The sequence below is a fragment of the Plectropomus leopardus genome, chromosome 4 (assembly GCF_008729295.1).
Source record: "Plectropomus leopardus isolate mb chromosome 4, YSFRI_Pleo_2.0, whole genome shotgun sequence".
Lineage (NCBI taxonomy): Eukaryota > Metazoa > Chordata > Actinopteri > Perciformes > Serranidae > Plectropomus > Plectropomus leopardus.
Window position 1 is genome coordinate 28,083,205 of NC_056466.1, and position 27,178 is coordinate 28,110,382.

The window sequence follows — 27,178 nt, forward strand, 5'->3', positions numbered from 1 at the left end:
TTCCTGTTCTCTTGATTAACTTTTATGCACATGCACTCGCACATCTGAAGCATTTTTCACTTTCAGTGAGTATTTTTCACAGGCAGAAATTTTACTTTGGTGAGGAGAGTGCCAGTATCTGCAGTGTGCTTTGTATTCCTCCTTTCATTCTGTTTCTTTCTGCATCATAGCACCCAAACAAAATTAAATTAAATGTGTCTGAATGCCAGCTTGGTGCACGGCATCATCATAAATAAAAAGTTTGCCTGAGTAACGGCATACCTGGGTGAGCTCCTACAAATGATTAATTTATCCAGAAGTTTGAGCAGTTTTCATATTTTGGGGGAGTAAGAACCATGGCACTTTAGTTTATTAAGATAAATTTTCCTTTTTTTATTTACTGTTCTCAGGTGCTTGCTTCTTTGTTTTGTTCATGAGGAAGGCAGCGACCGAAAAGCTCTGTATCCTTACACTAATTAGAGAGACACAAGCTTGAGTCAGCCTTGCATCATCGCCACCTTTTAAAAACCCTTCTCTGTCCACGTAAGACACTGCCGAATGCACTGTTTGATGAGTATAATGACACAAACATTGGTCTGTAAAGCAAACTGGCTGACTGAGCCCCTTTGAGACATACGTGTTACTCAGTAAATGTGGCATTTCAGTTTGAAGTCATCACCTTATAAAGACTAAAATAAAAAACTGACTGATACGCTAATGTTATGGCATACAAATTTAAATTCATATTTAGAGAAAGAGAAATAGTTATTTTCCTCTAATGTGGCATCAGTGTTATCTCAACAATGCATCTATAATGAGTTTTAGAGTTACAGAGCGAAGGTGTTTGACTGACATGCGTGTTTATGAGGCAGGCACAAAGATGCTATTTGTTGGACTGTGGGAAGTATACTTCTGACAGCAGTGTCATCAATTTCATGTGACTCCTTATGCCCGTGATGCAGGGTATCTGCAGGTCTTAATAAGTCTTAAAAAGCACTGAATTCAGTTTTCTCCAAAAAGGTTTTAAAAGGTATCAAACGAATCACTGTGACATATAGAACTAACATCAACAATCTCTACTGGGTACTGGCAACTGATTTCAATTATGGCGATATGTGAAACTGGCAAACTAGTTTATTTTTGTTGTCATTCTCAGCTGTAATTGTAACATTTTAAATTATATATTTAGACACACTGGTTTGACCTTTTACAATGGCTACCTTTTTGGGATTGATAGAGCAAAATAATCAAGTTTCTCAAAGAAAGCTGAGTCAGACTTAAGACATTTTGCTTTTATAATGATGATGAAGTTTTTCTCGGGAGAAAAAATATGACGTATCTGCTGTGCTTATTTTATGTATTGTGTTGCTTTGCTAGTGTCTCATTCTTGTCCGATGGCGAGGTAAAGTGGTAGAATATATTCTGAATATAGCGTACACTTAAACTGGTATTGATTTTTTTTAGGTTAGCTTTTTTTTAGGGGGCTTAAAACTAGTCAATTCAGGCGCCATTTGCTAAGAGCTGTTTCATTTTATGTACGTGATGTGAGGATTTTACACAGGAGGGTGCTCAGTCCTCTTGTTCAGTCAGCACCATCAGACCTGTAGTGAACAAAGTTTTTCTTTTGCTAGCTACAGTAGCTAGAAAGCTCGAGTTATTTTAGGCAAACACTGAAATTAATTTATGTAGATGAATAATCTTTCATTTTTAATCCATCTGTCAATTTTCTGCCAATTATCTGGACAGGTTGTATTTCATTAATTATATTATGAAGAATTATTGTTATACACAGCTTTTAAGTATTGAAAGAAAATAAATAAAATTATGCAAGGCCGTATCATCCCCAGTAGTTGTTTATCATTATTTCATACTTTGTAAGGTATGAATGTGAAAAACATATTAAATTACATGAAAATGTGGTATTAAACAGAACTTATAAAAACTTCAATTCAGCTTGGTGAAACCTTTGGGAACCATGTGTCAATTCAACCCCTTAAGGAAGGAAATACTGTGAATTAGCACATTTTAATTAAAGAAATAACCTTGTTGTGAGCATATTTTCAAAGAAACTGGCATTCATTTTTAACTTTCATTCATACCAGCCGCGAACAGGGTGCCTGCTAAATGCTTAACCTACACTGTTAGAAGAATGTTGGTAAAAAGGAAATAACATCAAGGTCACAGGTGCTTAGACGGCTTCTAGTGGAGTTAATGAAGCAAGGGCGAGCATCATCATTTCACTGTAGATGGACGGCAGTCAAGCTGTGAGCTTCAACTGTCAATCAACGGCAAAAGGTGTTTGATTTTTCATCGCTAAGGCAGCCTGTGTGAATGCTTTTTTTTCCTCTTGATGGCATTACTTTGCATTCGCTCCTCTACTATACAAGAGGGCTCTTTTATCACACAGCAATTACTTTAACAGATCAATGTTCAGGTCTAAAAGGGGCTTAATTGAATCATATTAGCACCACTGTGAGTGTGAGGTCATTAATTGCCAATCTCTGCGGGTTGCCAGCTAGGCAAGTCGGAGTAAGTCGTTGTCCGCCAGCCTTTATGGGCGTTTTTGTTACCTCTGACGAAGAATGACATCAATAGTTCACATATGTGGTCATGAAAAATTAAAGCTCTTCTCTTTCTCAACAGGAGGTATTTCTATTGTCACTTCACACAGTAAAAAACAGTGTCACAGTACTGAGAGAGGGATAAGACACATACAGTAGGCTTTTACTCACACGCACACACACAGAAACATGAAAACATATACATGCACACACTACACACACACTCAGACATCCACAGTGTGAGTCAAGTGGGTAATGAATCCATTAGAGTTACACTGGAGTGTCTCATAAATATATGACCCTCCAGGGGAAACCTTACACAAAACACACACACACACACCTACACTTACACACACACACACACACGCAGAAAGGCACTTGTAATGAATCAAACTTAAGCACTCGCTGGAAAATGTGACTTCCATTCTTGTGGGCAATCTGACGAAAATGATGAATGGTCCCTACCTCCAAATAATTCATAAGATCACAGCAGACCAGATTCCAGGATATCATAACTTCATTCAGTGAGTTTTATGTCACGTTTTAAGAAGTGTAATGTGAATTTACACATTCATTCCTGTGAAGAGACTACTGTGGCATTATGGATATAAAATATGGTGGACAGCAGATAAAGTAACAGGGAAGTGACACTATGTATAATTCAGTTTTTTGGACTAGGGCATAGTGGTGTATACAGTCGCCGGCGACAGCCATGACTAGAGGCATGTGTTTTGGGGTTGTCAGTCTGTCATCTGTACATCTGTCCATCTTGTGAATGTGATATCTTGTGAGATAAAGTCTTGAGGGAATTTCTTCAAATTTGGCACAAACACCCACTTGGACTCAAGAATGAACTGATTTTGGTGGTCAAAAGTCACTGTGACGTTGCGTTCATTTTGATCTCGTGTATGCAGTACCTCAAGAGGGCTTTTGGGGAGTTTCCTTAAATTTGGCACAAACATCCACTTGGTCTAATGAATGAATTCATTAAATTTTGGTGGTCAGTGGTGGCCGTCTCATTCTCATGAGTGCAATAACTTGCGACATAACGCCTTGAGGTAATTTCCTCAAATGTGGCACAAACATCCACTTGGACTCAACGATAAAATAATTGGAACTTGGAGGTCAAAGGTCACTGTCATCTCGCATTGGTCTTGTTCTCATGAATACTATATCTTAAGAAGGCCTTGAAGGAATTTTCTCAAATTTGGCACAAATGCTCATTTGGACTGAAGGATGAACTGATTAGAATATGGTGATCAAAGATCAATTTGTGACCTCACAAAACATGTTTTGGCCATAGTTCAGAGATTCATACACTAATTATGACAAAATTCTACTGCCGTGGCTACATTTAAGTTTGGATGAACATTAATGTAAACTGTACCTGTTTTTTACTATTTAAAAAAATATTATTTTTTTTTTCATATGTCTGTGCGGTGTATTTTAGTTAAAACAGTTTTCAGCAGCAATCTGTCATCACACCAGGTTGGACAGCTCAGAAACACCACTGTTGTTGGGGGTTTATAAGAACTTGAAACTTGCATCTTCAGCTACCTTTTTCTTTCTGGAAATGACAAAAAAAAAGTATGAACTAAAAGAAGCCATAGTGGTTTGAGACAGTAAAAGTGTTACTATGGTTACTGAGGTTATGTAAGACCCTAATTACTCTGGAGCTTAGGGAGGCCTCACTTTGCTTATCCAGCACTCACTCTGCTATAAGTCTATTATAGTGCAGTACAGTACGAAGACGCACAAGCTAGATCAATGTTTTTGTATATTTTGGGGGTTAGTTGTTTAATTTGGTCCTCATCAATTATGTCAGGTGGTGCAGAGGCCTCTTCCTCAGACTAAACAAGCCTTCAGCTGCAGTATTGCTGCTGTCCATCACGTAAGTCTGTTTTTGCAGCTTCTATGAAAAAAGTAAAGACTATTACTGCCATGATGGATGATTGTAGGAAGAGCCTGTAAAATGAACAAAGTAAAGAAAAACACATGACTCACTGGACAATTTTCAGAGCAAGACTGAGTTTGGTTCTACTTAAAGAAAAGTTTTGGCACATTCACAATCATTTATGTTACTTTAAAAAGCAGAATACCGACATTTGTAATTTAATTTTTATTATTTTTGGTGATCAGTTTTTTACATTCCCTTTATTAGAGGCATACATTGTATATGTATGCTTTATCATTCTGATCAAAAGAATGCAAATCTGTATTTCTGTCTTTGTCCGTAGACAGTCTGACTCTGGTGCACAGTCTAAGCCACTGAATTAAGTTTTTAATATATGAAAAAACGTGCAGGGACTATATGCAGCAGTGAAGTCATTATCTGACCAGTTTCATAGCAGCAGCCAAAAGGATTGTCAGTAGAAATAGTGATCAGACGTCACATGAAAAACCCAAGACTGTAGTTTAATAGAAACAGAAGAAAAATCAACAGTATTATTTTCTAGAACAGGAATCTTTCAATTGTATCAACTTCTCTTATTACCATTATTAACTCTCAATAAGAACCTGTTGATCATACACGATGAAAATGATGAAACATACACCACATAAATATCCCAGCCCCATAGAGGGGTTTTAACTTGAGATAAATGAAACAGTATCGAATGACACTCAAAAATGTATCATGAATAATGATGTTTTTCAAAATTATACAGAAGTCAAGTTATGCTCATAAAATTGCATTGTGTGACAGTTATATTTGTAACAGAGAATGAACCCTTTTCCAGAATGATTTAACATGAAACCAACCGTGCACCAGCTCAACAACCCATTACATGTCTCATTTTATTCAATGACTTTTTATTATTCTGCTGAGAGCTGCTGAAATTCTTTATACTTTTATAAATCCCCTGCTCCTTTTTTCTACCAACAATAAAATATTTAGCAACAAGAAAGACAAAAAGGGGATATGATTAACAATAAATAAATAGGCCCACATCTTGAGTATGTTCATATGATCAGCTAAGTCCTATTAAACAAGAAACAAAACAAATACATTGTATCTTCTAGGTCTATGCAAGCCAGACTGAACACTGAAGTCTGCACACGAGTGGAAAAATCAAAAGGTTGACACTGTGCAATAGTGGTGACTGAAACAGGGAATTTAGCCTTAATATATTCTCAGAGAGGTGAGATCAGCATGTGGCACAAAATGATACTTTTCTCCGTCTGAAAGCAGGCAGCGTCGCATACTGATGTCCTCCCAGGATTGTCTTTATCTACCTGTCAAGCCACCACAGCCTGACAATTTGTAGGTCACTTGACAGGTGTACAGTGACTTTAAAACAGTAGAAGTGAGTTGCACGGCAGACATCTGCTCAGAAATGCACTTCATGTACTGTCCTGTACTGGGAGAGAGGCGAGAGGGTGTATAGACTGAAAATGTGCTTTAACAGCAGGAGAGGACGGGGAGGAATGACACGGGAATAAAGCAAATTACCACACCGCAGAATTTGGACATGTGGCAGCGAGTGCAGATGATGATTCTCTGCAGTGATATGGGGTTCATCATCACACCTCCTTTCTTGCTTTACCTTCATTTTTTCTCTCTGTGATCCTGAAAATGATATTTTGTCACCGTGTTATTGCTGCTACAGTAGTGGAGGATACAAAGAGTCTGTTGCTGAGACATTTTCACATGTATTCTCGGCAAGTAAGAGGGCTTTTTCAGATTCAGGGGGATGACCTCACTGTAAGCCATGCTTAGAATGATAATAGCCGTAGTAGCACAATGATAGAAATGCAGAATTCTCATTCCTTCAACTGTGTTTGCAGCAACACAATATGTCTTCCAGCAGAGCACTGCATTGTCTAATTGAACATTTTCAAGTGCCTTTTCCAGGAAGATTACTTTATAGCATTGAGGGTTCTGTATGCAACATTAAGAGCATTAATATTACAGCAAACAACTCTTTGCTATGTAAAGACATAGTGGAGTAATAGCGCCTTGAGCAGAGACTAAAGTTATGCCACCTGTGCGTGTTGTAATATGAGCTTCTCTGTTCTGCCGGTTTGGCTTTGCTTGCATGTTTAGTGCATGTATGTTCTCTGGTCCCTCCCAAATAACACCGTTAGCTCTGTCAGCACTGCTGCTGTGTTTAGTGCTGTGTATAGAGTTATCACCGTTAGCTGCTAGCCCCCAGGTGAGCAAAGTCAAGCTCAGGACTGTGCCCAGACAACTCATACGCTCTGAATTTCACATAGAGCGACTTTAAGAGTGTGGTTCCACTTTTACATTCCAATGTCATCCTTTTATGTCATTATAACTTCCTAAAATACTTCATTTTGGTATCTGATAAGCCAACAAACTCATGGGTCTTTCACTAAAACTGGCCATTTCGCCATCGTATTTTCCAATTTTAGCATGCTACAGGCTGAGGCTGTAGTAGATGTGAGGCAAAGTTGTTATATGTATCTTAAGGTAATCATGAATGTCTGTCTGAACCACAGACTTTGTTTAAAGATATATGACGTGTCTCCATTCACACCCACTGCACAACAATGAAGCCAAATTATCCCGGATACGACTGCTGCCGTATTGCTCTACATTATTTGGAGCCAGAGCGATCTCTGTGGAGTCATGTTCCTGCCTATACACCCCTCCCACCAAACGTGAGCAGCACCATTGAACGCGAGCACATCGATTGGATCACAGGGGATTTGACAACATGTCTATCATGTTGTCATATCCTCTTTTTAAAGCACTAAATAACTAATTAAAACCAAACTTTTCAGAGAAAAGAAACACTTGAATGTAAAACAATGTAATCAGAGCTACACTTAATGATAGATACTATCTTTGGGAAAAAATTTAGTTGGTGCATACTTTGAGTTTTTCTATGTAAGATAATATTTTAAGGGTTAGATTTGTTTGAATTTTAAAGGGGAAATAAATGGACCTTCACATTCGAGCATTCATTCATTTAATAGCTTGGCAAAAAGCATGGAGAATGTAAACATCAACTCTGAGTTAATTAACTCATATTTGTAGGCAGTGCTGCTGGGGAGCATTTATTTTATGCAGGGAATTCCTCTGTCGTCATCACCTGCTGTGTATTTCAGTGTGTGGGAGCTGGATTTCCCTGGCTTTATCAGTAAACTGTTTCGGGGATATTGAATCAGCACCGCTCCCAGGTACAATAATGAGGTTTCGCATTTTAGAGGAAATGGCAGCAGGAGGTCTCATGACGGAAAACACTGAAAAATCAATTAGGTTCCAAAGCGCCACAGTAGCACTCTATTTCAACCCCAACAATCCAAGCAATTTGCACATAAATAGAGTGATAAAGCTCCATAATGCTGCACGCAGAAAAAGACTTCCTGCTGAATAGTAACTCCAGGAAGCTAAGCATGCTAACAGTGTGTGAGGTTCAACTCGTGCCCCTAAAATTGAAAAGTAAAGACCTCTGAGATAATAGAGAAGTCAGTGAAGGGTTGAGGAGTGAATTGTGGGAGTAACTATAATAATGTATGCATTCGAGATGGAGATACATATATGGATAAAGCACTCCAAAGACTTATTCCAAGAAACATTTAACACACCTGAACAAAATAAGTAGACCTGGTGGCTTCTAAATGAGATGCTAAAACACAGAAGCTTGAAAATTGAGATCAGCCTTTGTGAAACTTTTCAATTTAGTGCTCAGATGGGTGGATTTACAGAAGGATTGGGCCACTTTTGGCCACTAAACCTGCATAATTAACACAAAAAGAATCAGTGTAATTCTCAGAGCACCTGCAAAGGGTGAAATGCACCCTGTCTGCAATGCGAAGCAAGCTCACTTAGTGTTTCAGTGCTATTTGCACGTATTTAAATTAGGTAATGTGCATACATTTGGTGCAAAATTGGCTTGTTTCTATGCAGCTAAGCTTCGCTGCAAAAACAGTCCATATTCACAAAGATCAGTGCGGATAGCCACCTTCAGCTACAGTGAAAATATCAGCGTCTTCAGAGAGCTGGAGCTTAAACACAAATCATGCCATATGGTTTTACATCCGGAAGGTGTGCGTTTTAAAATACAAACAGAACTGACAGACTCAGATATTAAATCCCAAATGTGGTTTCTCTCTGTCACTTTCAAATTCTTTGCTTGAAATTTGGAGAAATGCATCTGCACCTCGTCAGTCTGGACCTGTAGCTTGCAGTCTGAAATTGTCTGTCTTCTTTTCAGCAGATGCAAGATTTATACGTCACATGGATAAATGCAATCAGACACAAAATAAGGCAAATTGCACTCAACGCTAAACTTCATGGGCGTTTTGTTTAGTGTCCCATCTTTTGTAGATCGGACCTTGAAATGGGGCAGATAGTGATTGCAAGTGATGCGCAATTCATGGTGCTATCGGCAGACGCAATTATTCTTCTTTAATTTGCCCCCAAGTTAGCTCTTTTCCTGAGATATGGACTTAATTAAAGATAAGCCAAGACAGACCCCTAAAAATGCAATCATCTGTTGTTTATATTTATATCTTATGTTGTTCTTTCCTGTCTTAATGTTCTGATATTGTTTATCAGAATTAGAGAGAGTAGGAGTGGGAGTGTGTGTGTGTATGTGTGTGTGTTTGTGTGTTTTGCTTGTATGTTAAAAAAGAGAGGATTTCCTGAGAAAGCTGATAGAAAAACAGATCTCTTAAAGGAGATAAAAGGGATCTGTCAGGAATTGACTCACGCAAACAGCATCTACATTCTGAGATTGATGCAGTAATCAAAGTCTGCCATTCATTTTCTCTCCTCCTGCTCACTTGCACACATTTACTCTACCATGTGGCCACATGATTGGCACTCTTGAGTGTTCAGGTTCTGTCTCGGTGAACTGCATAGCTGAGGGTAAGCCACTGTGTCGTTTCCATCAACCCACTGAGGGTTGTGTACAGGTAGAGAGTCAGGGATTACTCTGAGGTGATTATCTGGGCTGTCGCAACCTTCAGTCAGCTACTTAATGTCAAGTATTACCTCTGTGCAAGTGAACACATACATCATCATCATTTATTACAATAGAGCAGAGGTCTCAACCTTTTTCCATTGGTTGGGGTTGTCAAATGATTAATTAAAATTGTGATTAATCACAGAATTTCAATAGTTAATCACAATTAATTGTATTTTTTTAATCATAATTTCAATTTCATCATTTTGCATTTCAAAGTCCATATTGACAAGGTAAAGCAACTCGTACCAGATGATGTTGTTTTGGAATCGAATGACAGAAAAAAAGCTTCGTGGAAGTAACATAAAGCAGGCATGTCTGTAAAGGGGAGACTTATGGGTACCCACAGAACCCATTTTCATTTAGATATCTTAAGGTCAGAGGGAATCCTGTGAAATGGCCATGCCATTTTTCCATTGCTAAACTTTGGAGTTATTTGCCCCCCTTCTTAAGAAGCTTGCATGACTGGATTCCTTTGATCTTCTAGTTTCATATGATACCAGTAACATCACGGTAGCTTTAAGACTCAGCCTGGTACAGCCTACTAAAGACAGGAATGTTGGGTGATGATTAACATGATGGAAAAAAAACTATATGGTGTTATGTCCAGACTTTAATTGCACGGCGATTAAGGCATTAACACTGACAGCCCTAGTTTGAACTGATCGGCACCTTTAAGACTGTAGTATTTGTAAGAAGAAAAAAAACAGACATGGCAACATGCTGTCATGCCTGCGCTCTTCAAGTTGTACACAAATTGACTCACACTGAGAATAAGACATCAAGCATGCAAATGAAACCCAGCAAAGTACACATCCCGTGCAGTTCCATTAAGGCAATTACAGGTCGCCTAAAGCAAACTCGGTGCAGAAAAGCAAAAATATTCCAAGAACATTCACAGGGGAACTCGTGCCCCTCCAGTAGTATTCATCATTTAAAATAACCTGAAGAGAATGAAGCCAGAAAGATATTTGTGTCTGTGTCTACACTTGGTGCTCTGATCACCACCACTGCCTCTGGAACGTGTTTCTCAAATCATCGGGGAAATAACAGCAACACTCAGGCTCAGCTGCCTTATGAAGAATAACACAAATGATGCATAAATGCCTGCGCGAACGCCAACTTGAAAGCTTCCTCTGCCCACAAGCCTGTTAAAAGTAACTGCAACTAGCAATACAGCTTAATTGCGTTGATGCTAACCATTCGGCAGGACGGTGGACACTGGATGAAGTTTGTTAAGTCCTTTAATTTCATGGTGGTGTTGACCTGCGAGCCCTGGTCAATTATTTATCATTTTGATCCTCAACCACTGGAATCTAAACCTTTTGTTATATTTGTCTGCACCATAGCTCATAATAAAGCATGTCTACCACTTTTTATCTTGGTTATTCACAGAGATTTAAAAAAATTGCAGCATTGTGCCTTGGACTGTTGTTGGACTAATATTTGAGACATGATGTAACTAAGTGCAAAATACCAAGGGCAATTTGATTGCAACTTTATCTTATGTGATTTTTTTGTTTTTGTTTATTGAATGTTGTGCCTTCTTATAACAAAAAGAGAAGTGGGAAGATGAACTTGGTACCGTTGAGGAACACTGGAAGAAGAAGGTAAAAATAAAAGAGAAGAAGTAAAAGGGTGGCATCAGGTGTATTTAGTTCCTCCCCCACCGCCTCCCTAATCTGTCATTTTTGCTGTTGGCAGAAAGCTCAGGTGCTTTGCTGTCAACAGGGGCATTTGTGGTCAGATGGCTGTTTGCTGTTGGGACCTCTGATTCGTTCAGGGCTAAGCCTAACGGCCCCCTGGGTATTTTTAGTCAGGTTTGTGGATAGAACTGACAGGGGTCACTCATTTGATCCTGAGCCACTTGGGAGGAGTGTCAGTTCCAGTCAGGATGTGGCCCAAATCCTCTCTTTTTTGTGCTGCACAACTCATGCTGTTTTTACACATCAGTGATGAACTGTTTGGGATAATAAGACATCAGTGTTGAAAGACCTCTGGTGCAACAGCAAAAGATGATTATTTACCTAAAATAAGGCTGAAAAGAGTAATGGCACCATCAAGAGCACGGTTCTGACTGAGGCAGAAACTTATCTTCTAACGATATTAACAAAGAGACACTGCAGGAATGTACTTTTTGATACTGTCATGCTAAAAATGTTCTTATTCAATAGCTCCATGTGAAACTGAACCACTGGTGCTTAAAAGTAGTTAACAGAAAAATGTAACATTTGACCCATTAGAGGGTTAGACTTTTTTAGGCAACCAATATTTAACAATTAACTCTCACGAACGGAAAGCATGACACGAGATGGTGGAGCTAACCCTTACAATAGCTGCTAGCTTGATTAGCATGGTGCATTTAAAGCCAAAAAAGAGGCTTAAAACCACTCAAAATATATAAATTTGCCAGAAGAAACTGAAATAGCAAGAGCTGTAAATCATGGTTGCATTTACATAACCAACTCTGTCACCCACAGCCTTAATTATGAATAACTTAAGCCTAAATGACATCTAAACAGGTTGTGCAGTTGTCATGAATAGGAAACTTTTGTACCAGACTGTAAACATGTACTGTAAAGTTGGCCATTTTAACATGGCTTTTGTGTGAACATCATTTTGCTGCCTCGAATGTGCCCCGTTTGGACAGCAGATAGTTTCCGCACTATTTTAACAAGAACAAAGTTATTCCAAGTAGAGTTAACGGGTCTTTGATTTGCACAAATATCTTATATATAAAAGTTTGCGTGTGTGTGTGAATGGTCACTCAATTCCTGTAAGAATATATATAACAGCATACTGTGTCCTCCCAGGCACAAAAATCTGTCCATCAGCCATCCCACGAATTTGAAACACACTCAAAAATCTTCTCTTGAAGCTGACCGCTTGTGATTCATCTCAAACAGTCAGAAGATAGAGGCAATGATAAATAGAGTACCAGGGAGAGAGGGGAGTATAAGATAATAGAAAAGGAAGAAATGCAGGACAGCGAAGAAGGAGAAGAGAGGGGAGTGATCGCCAGAGGAGGTGTAGTGTCTTCTTCGAGGCTAAGCTGTTTAATTAACACTGCCATTCTCACCACCTCCAATCTCAAGAGCCACTTCTGTTTCTCTGTCTCTTTCTCACTCAGATCACATGCAGCCAATTCAGTCTTCATGTTTATCTCTTAATTATAAATTGCAGATTATAAACAGCAGCCATGACATTGTCACAACAACAAATGGTTGAGTATCACAATGACTGATCATAAAGTCAGTACATTTATAAAAGTAAACACAACGTGCCATTTTTTCCTCAGTCCTGTTGTCTCTATACAGTTTTTCTTTTCTTTTATTTGGGGAATTACTTTCCAAAATTGAGCAACCACTTTCTTTCTTTCCTGGGACAACTCCTCTTCTCACTCTCATCGTCGCTCCTCTTCTGTCCACTCTGGTCTCCTTTCTCTTTCACTCCTCCTCTGTCTTTTTCCACCCTGCTAACACCTCCCTTCATCTGTGGCTCTCCTCTGTCCGTCACAGGGAGCGAGGAAGAGGAGGTGAGAATGAGAGTCTGGCAGGAGGTTCTCTCCACAGACCTCAGGACATGTGGGCGAAATCACACTCCTTGCCATGCACGACATATTACTCTGGTTTTGAAACTAGCCACTTAAATATTGGTGCTGTTAAAATAGGGCTGCTTTGTCTTAATCAACCCTTTGTCCTATATTCTGTGTATATACTTTATCAGGAAACATTGTTAAAGAACATGAGTATTTATCAAGTTGCCAAGATATCTGCAAAGTGTTAACAGACAACATATTTTTATTGAACATGGTTTGGCATTGTCTTGCTGGAAAAAGCAGGAACATTCCCGTATAGCACATCTCCTGGATGGCAGCATATGTTGCTCTAAGACCTGTATGTCCCTTTCAGCATTCATGGTGCCTTCAAAGTTCTTGGCGTTGAACTTGGTGGTAACAATCTGGATGATCCTCTTCTTCTCTCCTCTTCTTCCACATCATACTTTTCCACTTTGGGTCAGTCCATCTTAGATGAGCTCGAGCCCAGAGAAGTCGGTGGTGTTTCCCGATGTTGATATATGGCTTTTGCTTTGCATGGTAGAGTCTTATCTTGCATTTGATAGATTCAGCGACAAACTGTGTTTTCCAACTATGGTTTTTCAAAGTGTTTCCGAGCCCATGTAGTATTATCCTCAATATGATCATGTTGGTTTTCAGTGCAGGTGCAATTTATGGAATAGAAGGTCAGGTATTCATTGTTGGTTTTCAGCCTTGCCCCCTATGACTGAGATGTTTCTGCATTCTCTGAATCTTTTGATTATATTATGGATATCAGATAATATTATCCATCATTTGCAGTTGTACTTTGAGAAACAACATTCTTTCCTTAAATATATTGTTGAGTCTATTTCCCTCTCATGCAATTGATTTCCTTTCAAAATGTAACCAGCAAAACACAGTTCTAGTATGTAAATGCGAATTCAAGGAGTCAGGGTTGTGTTATCAAGTGCGGGATATTATATAGAATAGATACTATCCCATCATCAGGGGTTGTGATCTTTCAGCTCCTTCCTCTATGTGCAAAGGCTTTAATGTAATGCTTTAAATTGAACGCATTTTAGTGGCATTTTGCAATAAGTAACATGAAATACTGTGTAGTTACAAAGGAGCTAATAAGACAACAATCATTGAGAAGAATTGGCTACTGTTCTAAAATGAGAAAGATAAATTCTTATTGCTTCATTGGTTAATTGGCAGCTCTGTCTCCTATAAATTACATTTGGAAACTTTACAAGAAATGTAAAAGAGGAACCATGTATGAGGGAAATGTAATGCTGAGCAAGCTATGTGTCCTATTAACATAAAGAAGAAATGGTACTTATTAAGACAAGTGGCAAAATGTTGATACTGAATGCATCAGCAAAATGTGATCTGACAAAATATTTCATTTTCCCCACCGAAATAGGCAAACCTGCAATGAACTTTGCACTCATAGTGACTACAGCATTTTTCTAAATATTACTTTTTTATCAATATATAATTATATATTATATAATTATATAATTATAATTGTCAATATATAATATAATAATACATTGTATTTTTAGGCACCTTTTAAAACACTCAAGGTCACCTTACAGTAACTGAAATTACAGTCTTCTCCTAACCTTATGCAAAGTGCCTTTGTTGCCTAAACTTACCAACCACAGACAGTAACCACGACGTGAACCCGGCTTTCAGGTGTCATGGTTCTGCACTTTGTATGTCCACCACCCATGCTATTTCCCTGCACATCCAGTGTGGTGCACAGTGTTAACTGTGTAACTCAAAGAAATGTCGTCTCTGAAAATAGTCCAGGCAGCGATTAGATTGTCACCTCAGCGTAATTATGAAAACAGTTTAGTAACATACAGATGTAATTTCCAGGAGACAGGGTGTTAATTGGAGAGTTAATGGTAGGGTAGTCGTGCCGTCCAGTTTGGGTTGAAACGAAATGCTTTGGTCTTTTTCTTTTTAACCTTCTGAGTGAGACCCTGAGAAGTAAAGGTGGCAGAGAGGATAGAGGGAGGGGAGACTGAGACAAAGAGACAGGAGATAAATTGGCCATTTAAAGGGCAGGCAATAAGCATAAAATGTCACATCGAGTTCCTCTGTCTGCCAAAAAAAAGAAAAACATCAGCATGCGATTTTGTAGCCGCTTGGACAAACATAAATCAAAGCTTTCTTTTTTATTTTCTGAGCTTGTTTTAACAGTCAGCACTTTTATTATATAATGTTTTAACCAAAAACTGTGTATTCATTTACCCGGAATTTTAGCTATTCAGCTCAAAATGTTTTGTATTTTTCTGTCCTTGTCTCAAAAAGAAATGCCTTCACACACAGCCTCTTTGTGTCTGGAACTATAAGCGAGTTTTTCTGTGAGTCTTAATAATCTGTCTGCTAGCTTTTGTGAGGGCATTTCATCAAAGCTTTACATCTATTCACTCTTGCTTTCCTGCGTCTGTGTTTCCGTTTGTTTTGTGTGCAATGTTGGAAGGTGGCAGTGATTAATTGCACGGTAGGGTTGGAACAAGCATTGTTTAATTAAATCCTCTGATAATGTCAAAGTTTATGTTTGCTGGGAGACAAGAGGTTGGGCCTCCTGTATCCCCTCAGCTATTACCCACTATTAATCACAGCATGTGCGTGCGTGTGTGTGTGTGTGACAGAAAATACAATTCATCTTACAGTTCCTTGGGGTAAATAAGAATCAAAGGGCAGTTCAATATTAATGGAAATGTTGTGAAAATGTTTTCAGGATCACAGTGTGAACGTGTCACATTAGATGTTGTTCCTTGCATAGCAGTTTCTCATTCTGGCACCCAAGAGCTGTTTTGTAAGTCTGGTCCTTTTCGGTCCTGCCTCCGAGCTGTGTAGAATAAGCTTTTTTATATGAGTAACATTTTAATAGAATAAGTGCTTTAACTGGTGTGACATTTCCAGCTGCCAGCTTCTGATTTTTTAATATATCATATTTATATATTTATATATTTATATATATATATATATATATATATATATATATTATAAACACAAACCTTACCAGAATTTAAGCACTTAAAAAATATCCAGAAGCTGAAAACACAAGCTGCCTGTGTAAGAGCTTTTTTTTTCTTTTGTCAGCTAATATTTCTTTACCTTTTATTCACCTCAAAGTTTGAGATGTTCTAACTCTCTATCTTCGTGAGAGCGTCTGATGCATGTGTGAGAAATCTGAACAAGCTGTAAAAAACTATGGATATATGCATTTATTTTTGGTTGATTTTAAGCTAAACCCTTTTCGGATTTATTATTTTCATTTTTATCAGATTTTGGTGGTCATAGATCAAAAGTCAAGGTCACTGTGACCTCGTCTGTTTCATTCTTTTTAACGCAATTCTTCAAATGTGGCACAAATGTCGACTTGAGCTCAACAATGAACTGATTAGAATTCAATTCAGACTTTGAGTTTAAAGCATTTAGAGGCTTAGAACATCATGATGGAAATATATGATAGTTATTACTATGCTCAATTATGTCTCATAAGTTGTTGTGCTAGTTTTGGGGTTGATACCATTTGTCACAGAGAAGTTATGCATTTTGAGACCAAGCTTAAACAACAATCCCAGCAATCCAATGCAACCAAAAACTGCATATGACTAGCATAAAGTGGGCACTTCTGTAAAGGGGAGACTCCTGGGTAGACATTAAACCCACTTTCATTTAAATATCTAGAGATGAGAGTCCAAGTCGACCAGGCTTCTGGTTTAAAAGTATTCATTATGGTTGCAGCAACTGTGTGTGTGATTTCACTCCAACAGTTTGGATGTCAGCCTTTATTCTCTACTCTTGTGCTCTGCTCAGGGTATCACCATAGCCTCCCCTCCTCCCCCTACACCTCTACTTCTGGACCCAACGGTCAGAGGTTACCTCCATCTGGCACCCTATCCTCTGAATACCTGAACCAGGGCGCCTCCACCAAGGTCCTCCTCCTCATCTGCAACACCGCAGGATCCGGCCAGCAGGCTGTCAGGTGAGCTGATTGATTTTTTGTTGTTGTTGTTGTTGTTAGTTTATATTGATATTGACCTGATATCATGCAGTTAGGAATTCATTGCTTAAAATGGTTTTATTGAGCACATAGCAGCAGAGTCAGTCCACTTAGATTTCTTTTATGAGATTGCGTTTGAGGATGTGTCATCTTACATTTGTGAGACAGGTTTTAAGAGCTTGTTCAGGTAAAGCTGTGGAGACATATTTCCTCCTGCTCCACTGTGTCGACAGTCTTAAATAGAATACCTCATTCATTCTCTTCTATTTTCATCATCCAACGCTGTCTCAATGTCAACATTCGACTTCTGTTCGACTTCGACCTGTATATCTATAATATGAATGCCACAGACAGGCCTGTTTTTTTAGCTTGTGCAGCCTGAGCTCTCATTCAGCTGGAGGCCGACAGTGCAGTAACCTGAGACTGAGTCAAACAATGCAACTGCAACTCAAGCACTTAACCTGCGAAAGTTAAGTTTTATCGACTGCCGTGTCTTATTCTAACAAGGATAGGCAGTATAATTAAGTTGCTAAGCTCTTAGAATACATCTGATGTACAGCAACACAGCTGTATGGATGCTTTTTGTTCAGCCCCACAGGCGAGCGCTGTTTTACTGTTTGGGGATAAATGTCCCACAGGGGTGGAATGGCATTGCAAATCAGAGTGAGAATGCTCTGGTCACGTCTGCCTCCTCAGTAATGACATTGTCACCACAGGAAACATCACAAATACTGGAAGGATCCAGACTCTTTTAAAATGACACATTCTGAAGTCTGGTTAGAAATGAGCAAGGATTTATTGATGTATGCAGCCTATCCAAGATAATAGATACATTTTTTTTTTTTTTTTTTATTGAGAATTTTCAGTGAGAGTCACAGTATTGTTGTTGTCATTTTTTTCCTAACAGAAAGTCAGCCAATTTGGATTCCTTGCATTTAAAAAACAGTACATGAGGACTTTAGGATGTGTAAAACTTTGCATCAAGACTGGTAATAATTTTGATTTGGTGATGCATTTTGGTTTGGGCATGACACGTTGACTCTATAGCGCCATCAATTGAGAATTTTGAGAATATACAGCTATTGGGTCCATGCATGAGCAGAGGGCTTTAAAGCTCTCCCTTATGTGTTAATGGCCTCAGTTGGGGACAAAAGTGCTCCAATATTCACATAAATTGGTACCCACATTTCTCTTATTATCATAAGAGAAATTGAGTTTAAATAGCACAGCCCACGCAGAAGTGAGCTTGTTTGAATTCTGTACATTTGTCATGTTTCACTCACCCTTAAAAGCATCTCCTAGTGTATAACTTTTACTTTTGGGTGGTATAACGGACTAATGTGATAACGGTCATGTGATAACAGGCCATTTTAGGCCCTTACATGGAGGACACTGTTGTAACTTTACTCAACAGGATGCTATCTGTCCCAAATTTCACATGGTAGGAAGAAGTCCACGCCTAAAGACGCCCATATTGAGTCATACTGCCACCTACTGACAACAGGAAGTCAGCCTTAACATGAAAGTTACGCGGTGTAGTCCACAGATACACAGTAAGATGACATAATCAGTCTGCTTTCTCTAGCACAACATAGCGGACACAGGAAGTGTTACAAAGTTTGCAATAAGTCATTTTCAGAGATTCAAAGCAGGATATACTACCACCGTGCAGTGGCCAACTTTCACAGAAATGCAGAGCTGTCTCTGCTGCCAGTACCACTGACTTGAAAAAAGGCCCAAAGGCCTGTTTATCACTGCTTGCAGCTGTTTTTAGTATTTTATTTTGTATTAAGTGTGAATTTTGTCAAACAGGGATTCATCCGCTGGAAACATTTCACTTTGGTGCCCACTGACTGGGTCGGTCAGGTCCTGCTGTGTCTGTAGAGGCCCATTTGTGATGCAAACATGATGTTCCTTATCCTGCCAGCACTCTAACAGATTTGTCCCAAGGACTGCAGTCAATTTAACTGCAGCAAATTTAAGTAACTGTGATGTTCCTGAACCCATTATGAGGCACTGCATGCTTTGTAACACAAAGCGTCCTTTTAATGTATTCCTATGACCAAGGTTAGACTGTGTCCATGAGAGCATTCAGACAGCATTCCTCTAAAGGGGCTTAGTGTGTGTACGAATATTCTTACTACTATTAGTAGTAAGATTTATTCTCATCACTATTATTATCATCACTACTATAAGTGCTCTTAGATCATAAGGACGCCTAAGATTTCCCTACAGGCATCAGTAAAGTTGAACCTTTTATCAGCTCAAGGAAAAAGCCTAATAATGCCAGAATGTGACATTTGAGGACTCATCTGTCCACATTAATTGCATGTCACTTGCAAGCACTATCTGCCTCATCTCAAGGTCCAATTCACAAAAGATATTGGGCTAATGCAACGCAAACACGCCCATGAAGCTTCGCAGCTGAGTGCAATTTACCATTTTTTGCATCCAAACACAGTTATCCATGTTGCAAAGTATAAATGTTTCCTTTGCACCAGGAGCACAGTTGTTGGAACAACGGCATACAGACAAAAAAACTGATCATTTCAAACTGTGAGCCACAGATCCTGACCCATTAGCTGCAGAGGCATTCCTCAAAAACCTCAGGCAAGGAATTTAAATGTGACAGAGAGAACCCACATGTGGGATTTTAGTTACAGATGCCTTTGAAAGAAATAAAAGCACAAGGGGTATTTTTTAGTTGAAGAAATGGTTTATTATCATTAAAACGTGAAACTGAAGTATGTTTAAAAAGTCTGGTAAGCATTTGTGGAGGAAATTAGATACACAGGTGCAGGTGAGATTCTCCGTCCAGTTGTATATTTTTTTCAAACAAATGTACATGATGTGATAAGTCAATTTTCCTACCGTGGTATGCAGTATTGTGAAACAGGCATACCGTTAAAAAAACCCTCCCATAAGTCTCTCTTTGAACAATCACCAATTTTAAAGGACATTTCTCTGTCTGTTGCACTACTTTTGGTACAACCAAGGTATGTACTATAGCATTTTAAGGATTTTGTCATGATATCAAAACTTATTTATTGTCCAAGAAACTCAACAGAATGGCACCAAACATGGCCAAAATTATTTGGACATGCACCCAAATTAAAATATGTGGACACCTAAATGGAACACCCTCCATTCTCCTTAGACAGCTTTTCATAAGATTTTGATAACCTTGGTTACCTCCCATCCAGCCACAAGGGCCTAGCTCACAGACAGCTCTCCAGCTGATCTCGTGATGTTTTTTTCAGGGGTTAAGGTCAGGCACATTAAGTTGTTTGACTTCAAACTTGGAAAACAGTTTCTTTAAGACCTTCGCCTTGTGCACAGGGCCATTGTCATATTGAAACAGGAAAGGGCGTTCTCCCAACTGATGCCAGAAAGTTGAATGCACACAAATATCATTGTATGCTGTCGCACTAAGATTTCCCTAAACTGAGGGTCTAGCCAAACCCTTATACAGAGAGACAACAAACAAGCCTCCAAAATGACCATAACATTGAATCAGTACCTCTCTAAACTCTTTTCAAAATACATTAGATTGAACTACGTGTACATACAGTCATAAAGAGGCAATCAATATGTATGTGTGTGAATCACGGAACTTTAATATTCAGCTGTATATCTAAATAACCTGTTAGAGATGCTGAAACACTTGACAAACACAACTTCCTCTCCTATAAACCTCCCATATAAAAGCCTCTGATAACCACAGCTGTGCAGTGAGGAGGAGCTCCAGCCTTGAGTTAACCTAGAGACAGAGAGCCCATTATGAGGCATTGATGCATTGATGATATACAGACTGCTCTCCCCGCTTTATTTGGCCCCTGACCCCACATAATGCCACTTCAAGCTGTCAGTACAGGACACTGACAGGCGCTGACAGTAAAGCCTTGATGCACCTGACAGCTTGACAGATGTGGTGATGACACAATAAGTTGCAATGACCTTTTTACTGGCACTTTCTCAACCTTCTTAGACATTAATTTATACTGCTTTGTAGAGGGGATAACTTTCCAAGGTAACTCATCATTGTCTTCTTCTCCTCTCCTCTCCTCTCTTCTCCTCTCCTCTCCTCTCCTCTCCTCAGGTTTGGGCCTCCATTTCTCATGCGTGAGGACAGGAGCATCTCATGGGATCAGCTGCAGCAAAGCATCCTCAGCAAGCTCTATTATCTGATGCTGAATGGATCTCAGGCTCAGGTAATGCTCGCAACCTGCAAATATCCAATAACATGTCATCCACTCTATTTCTTCCTCTCAGCTCAGGGGTCTCCGACCTCCTCGACTTCAGTGGAGCAAATTAAAATAGCAGCGCAGAGCAGAGATTAGCTGGAAGTTTAATCCATTTTCATTAAGATTGGGTTCTGCATTCAAACTAAATTGTTCCGTCTCTTTGTTTATAATTATCAGAGTCACAATTTAAGCTTTTAATAAAAAACAAGGTTAAACCACAAAACAGTGTGTTTAACCCTTTATAACCTGAGCAAAGTGTTTTAATTTCTTTCAAAAACATAACAAGACATGGCTCAAAAACATAACAAGACATGGCCCAAAAAAAATAGCAAAACATTAGTAAAAAAAGAGTTGTAAGAAATTTTCCTGAAATCACGGGGAAAAAAGGTTTTCCAAAAAAATCAAAACAATTTCTCTGTTTTAAAAGGCACAAATATCTTGTGAAAGGATCTGATGTAAAACTGATTTAGATCCAGGTTTTGAAGGATTAAAAAAGTTGTCCTACATACATACTAGATACATAGACATAAAAATTAATAGACATAGCCACTGTGATGTCACTCATTGGTTTGATCAAATATGGCATTTTGGCTGTCGCCATCTTGGATTTTTGGAGCCTGATATATAACCATATTTGGAAAAGGCAGTGAAAGTAGCCCTGAAGCTAGCTGCTAGCTTTGTTAGCATGGTGAATTTACAGCTATGGTTAAGTGTGATAATGCTGATGCTTATCATCCCTCCTAACGAAACACAGGCTTAAAACCATAAAACAAAATGTACTTAATGGGAAAACTGTGTCTTTTCTGGGTCTTTTAGTACAACCAAATGCTGAATAAGACTTTTTATCATACCAAACTGTTAACTTTAATGGACTGAAAAAACACACTGAAACAGCGGCAGCCAAGTCTTTGCCTTTACTTTGAGTCTGGAATTACGGCATGGTTATGTTACCTAACCAACACTGTCACCTTGTTATCAAACACCACACTCCTGTCACTCCAAGTGGCCACACCCTTGGTTATGAGGACATTCATCTATGGCTTAATAACAATTAAATAGGTGAGATGCATAAAAATCCATCCCCAGTTCAGCTTTAATGAATGTTTAAATTAGCTCTTGAGAAAAAACTGTTTTTTATTCCAGATTGTGAATGACTTTGTGCTGTAAAGTTGGGCATTTTAACATGGGGCACTATAGAGATTGGTCAGATGCTTATTTTCATGATCTTCTGGGCTCCTGCAAAGTTTTAAAAGGTACTGAATTATTTAAATCTAAAAACAAGGCCTTGAATAGCATGATGGCATGAAGTAGCTTTTTCAAAAGTCTTAAAAATGCAAAGACATGGAAAATAAAATTTAATTTCTACATTTAATTTACATTTAAATTTAATTTCTTTTTCTGAAACTTGGAAAGATGGGAATCAAAGTAGTGGAATTCCACACGCTGGTTTTACCCTCATCTCTGCCACAATGCAAAAAAAGTAGGTTGTAGGTTCATGTTGTTGTTTTTTTCTCTCTTCAGTTTTCAAGAAAGAGCTCATTGCTCTGATGAGACTACAAAACAGATGTCCTGCTTAGGATGCTGAGTGAACAACTCTGTTTTGACATTTGAGTAATAACCCTTTGCATGTTGGGCCATAGTGATGACAGTATTGTATTGACTTCTCATTAATAATTACCCATTGTAGTTCCATTTTTTATTTATACTTAGCCATTGTGCGTGATTGAATCATTCAAATTTAGAGTACTGCAGTTAATTCTGTGATATGTGAGTGCATCAGTCTCCTGCTACGTTATGCTGAAAGGCTTGCATCTTTCATTCATTCAGAGAATAGAAAAAAATGATTTGTAACAGCGAAAACTGCCTAGATTGAATTAATTCTTAGATTAAAAGCGAAGAGTGCACCTCAGGACACTATATTCACACACACACACACACACACACACACACACACACACACACACACACACACACACACACACACACACACACACACACACACACACAGTCCAAGCCTTTTATGGGCGAGCAATAAGGGTTTTTATGTGCTGAGCATACATCTAATTATGTCACCACCCGCTCAAAAAGCCCAATAACACAAATCCTTGTCTTTGCACAATATGTGAAGTTCTTTATTTCAGAATAATGAGTGCAGATAGGAGGCAGTTTTTAATAAAATTAAATTTAAAATGTGTAGTATTACTGGTACTTAAGCTCAAGATTTACACACTACATCCTGTGACTCTGAAGTGTTTTGTTTCCCGGACAGTCTTGCATGTTGAAATCCACCTCTACTTTTTCCGCCACTCGGTACACGCTGTGAGCGTCAATGACAATCCACGACAAGCATGTCTTTGACTTCATTTGATTCTCCATAGACGGCTTGAGTGATCTGCACACCACGAGCCCTAAACCACTGCTCCACTCTCAAATACACTCAGACACTCATGCACTCACGTCGCCCCCCAGTGCTGGACATCAAGTTGCCATGGGCAACGCCATGGTGACAGGCAATATTTGAGGTGGCCTTATCCAGAGAAAGCAGCTTTCAACTTTATGAGAAAAGGTGGAGAAGCAAGCGAAATATCAGCCTTTGATTTACTGATATGAATCTCAGTTTCTTGGTTACCTCCTTAAAGCCTGTCTGGCCAGATGCAAAGTCATAGAAACTTCTCTCTTTACGAATTTCTTTTAAGTTAACACAATCACTAGGGTCTGTGGGTTGTAGATTGAACATATTGTTTGAGGTGAAAGTCATATTCAAAGAGTGCTTTAATTTTTGCTAATACTTTGTTGTTCTCATTGTAAAAATAAAAAAAGAAATAAAGAAAAATTATAAACTTTTGTATAAAACAACAAAAAGCATGAGCTCAGAGTTATCAGTGTGTAATACAGGCTCCCACAATAAAACACATCAGCACTGTTTAAATTCTTCATTACCACTGACAGAAAGCAAGTGTGTACTGCCAATAGTTTGGTTGCTGCTCCTTCTTTATGTTTTGGCGCCATCCAGAGGTTCATTAAGCAAGATACAACTTTCAGTTCAGGGTATAAAAAAAGGAAAACATAACCTGAGTTGTTACTGACTTGCATCTCAAAACACTCCTTCTCTTTTTCAGCCTGGATATTCTGTAAAAAGAATAATATCAAGATTGACCGTAAGTGTTTGACCATGCATCAAGCACCTTGTGTGGTCCATGCCAAACAGCCGGTCGAGTGATAGAGCCAGAGGAGAGGTTTAGAAAATTGGATAAAAGGTAGAGTTAGATGATAATAAGTTGAAAAAAAAAAAAACTTTTTGTCATTACGCCATGGCTGTCATGACTTGAAGATGTTGTAAAGGCTGCTTTTGTAAAAAATATATATATATAAATATATATATATATATATATATATACATATATATATATATATATTAAATCACACAAAGAATTGATATATAAATTAAAGTGTCTTTTCCTGTTGGAGATATTGCTGCTTTTTTAACTGATTCTAAATCAGCTCACAAGTTCCAACTCTCGCCTTACAATAAACTTAATCAACTGCCGGTGGTATTGGGAGACTTGTTAAATGTGTGTAATAAAAGTTTAACTAGATTTTGTAGTAGCTTGTTGTTAGTTCAACTGCATTCATATTTGCATTGACTATAGTAATTATTCTTTTTTGTTGCCATTTTTGTGTAGTTAACAGCTGAAACTGCAAACATTTTTAGACTATAAAAGGAAAGGATTTTTTTTTATCTACTGTTGCTTTTTTATTGTAATTGAACCTACTTTGACCACAATGAGTCAGAAGTATTGGTTTAAGTTAGTTTATGTATAATCTTTAAACAATTCGGCACGCTTTGCAGTGACCTTAACTGAGTGGCATATTTTGCTGGTATGTGACTTTTTTGTGTTATATTTGTAGTCCATTCTCAGTTTTGTCATTTTTTTTTACAAAGTAGTTTCACCTACTTTTTCTAAGTAGCTTTAGTCAATCAAACTAAATTTCTCTGTAGCTTTGCTGTAGTTCAACTTCATCCAATTTGAAGTAATAAGTAGCTTGCAAAAGGTCCCCCACACTGATTACCAGTCTGACCAGACAGACCAGTTTCATCTATAAAGATGAGGTTTTTTACTGAATACTAAATAAATCTGAGTTCTGGAGTGTTTTTTAATTTATAAGGAGTTATTGATCAACTGTTAGAGGTCAAATTTAGTGAGTAGCTTGACATCCTTTCAAAATAATTTGTCTTGTGAATAGTTTTTTTCTTAAATACCCTATGGTAAACGCATATTTTATTAAAGTACATGGATTTTTTACCTCAAACTTCTCATGGTTATTTTTGGGTCTAACTTCAAATTTATTGCAGTTCAACCAATTGGTTTCATAGAATAGGATATAGGATATTAACTCAGTGCAATGCTCTTCTTCATCATATTCTACTAGACAGATGAGACCATCTGAGGGTATACTCATGCAGGCCCTTCAAACTGAAGAGCGAGACTATGCCTTTTTCATTTGCTGCTTTAGGCTTCTATTAACTAACTAATTTATTTATTTTTATTCTCGGCTGCAGTTCTTATTCTCCAGTGCCGGCCTGCACAGAATGAACACATTAGCAACCTGATTCTGCTCTCTGCTCCCTAATAGCTCAACCCTCCTGTCTTTGCTGCTGAGGCAGCGGAGGAGTTATAATCCATCTGTAAATGCATTCTCTGTATTCAAGTGAGGAGGCGGCCAGAATTGCCACGTATAAATGAGGGAGGTTGTTTGCTTTTGAACTGTTGATAGTGATGCTATGTATAGATCCTGCAGGACTCAGCAAATTAGAGAGTTGCTGGCTTTACATAGCATTTAATATCAAATGTTGTCTTATCTTTGTTTTCTGTATATCTGAATCACTTATACACATCCATGCAATTCATTGAAATACTTAACAATACACAAAGGCGCTACTTATTTCTTGTCTCTGTTCATTCAAATGACTCATGTCTGCATCTCAAACTTTGCTCACATTGTAATAAAGATACAGTGTAAATGGAGTGGATGAAATAATTGAAACGTATTTATATAATTCATTTGACAAAAACCGAACTGCAGCCTCCACAAGGATCAGACAGATCAATCTCTGAAACATCTTTTACAAAACCTTAACGTTATAGCCTTTAAGAAATAAAGGGTTTATTGCAAGACTGTAATATACTGTCAACTGAGATTATACACACTAGTCTTGGGTAGTATATAATATTTCATACCGTCACATACTCCTGGAATTTAATTTTACTCTATATGACGGTATAAATGTGCACAAAGTTTGGCACAAACATCCATTAGGGTTAATGGATGATTTGATCAGATTTTGGTGGTCACAGGTCACAAGCCAAGGTCACTGTGACCTTGTCTGTCCCATTCTTGTGAACAAATTATCTCAAGAAGGCCTTAAAGGAATGTCTTCAAATTTGGCACAAACATCCACTTGGACTCAATAATTAACTTGTTAGACCTTGGTGCTCAAAGGTCAGTGTCAAAGTGAATGTATTATCTCAAGAATATTTTCAGGGACATTGTTCAGCTTTTGCAAAACATGTATTTAAGTCAAGAATTCATATGCTAATTATGAAAAAATGTTACACAAATGTCTAATAGGATAAAATGATAAAGTGATGGAACTTTATATCCAAAAGGTCAAAGGTCAACTTTGCTGTGACATCACAGTGTTCTGCAATTTGGGGGTGAACCTTTAAAACACTTAAACTTCTAATGCAGCATTACCTACTCTACTGCAAGCATCCTACCAGTGTAACAATGTTGTTAATTGGCTAAAACACGTGGCTGCTAAATTAAGTCACCAGACTTGTAATTTGTCTCCCATCAAAACAATACAAGGACATTTCTTGCCTCTTTGT

At 38.2% G+C, this 27,178-nt stretch overlaps 1 protein-coding gene across 1 annotated transcript in view; it reads left to right on the top strand.

The window, feature by feature from the left end:
• usp43a (ubiquitin specific peptidase 43a) overlaps nucleotides 1–27,178 on the top strand; it is a 155,030-nt gene that overhangs the window by 83,057 nt on the left and 44,795 nt on the right. The window contains exons 7-8 of the mRNA XM_042485616.1: nucleotides 16,857–17,025; nucleotides 21,143–21,254. Coding sequence (XP_042341550.1) covers nucleotides 16,857–17,025; nucleotides 21,143–21,254 — 281 coding nt within the window. The remainder of the gene's footprint in view (nucleotides 1–16,856; nucleotides 17,026–21,142; nucleotides 21,255–27,178) is intronic.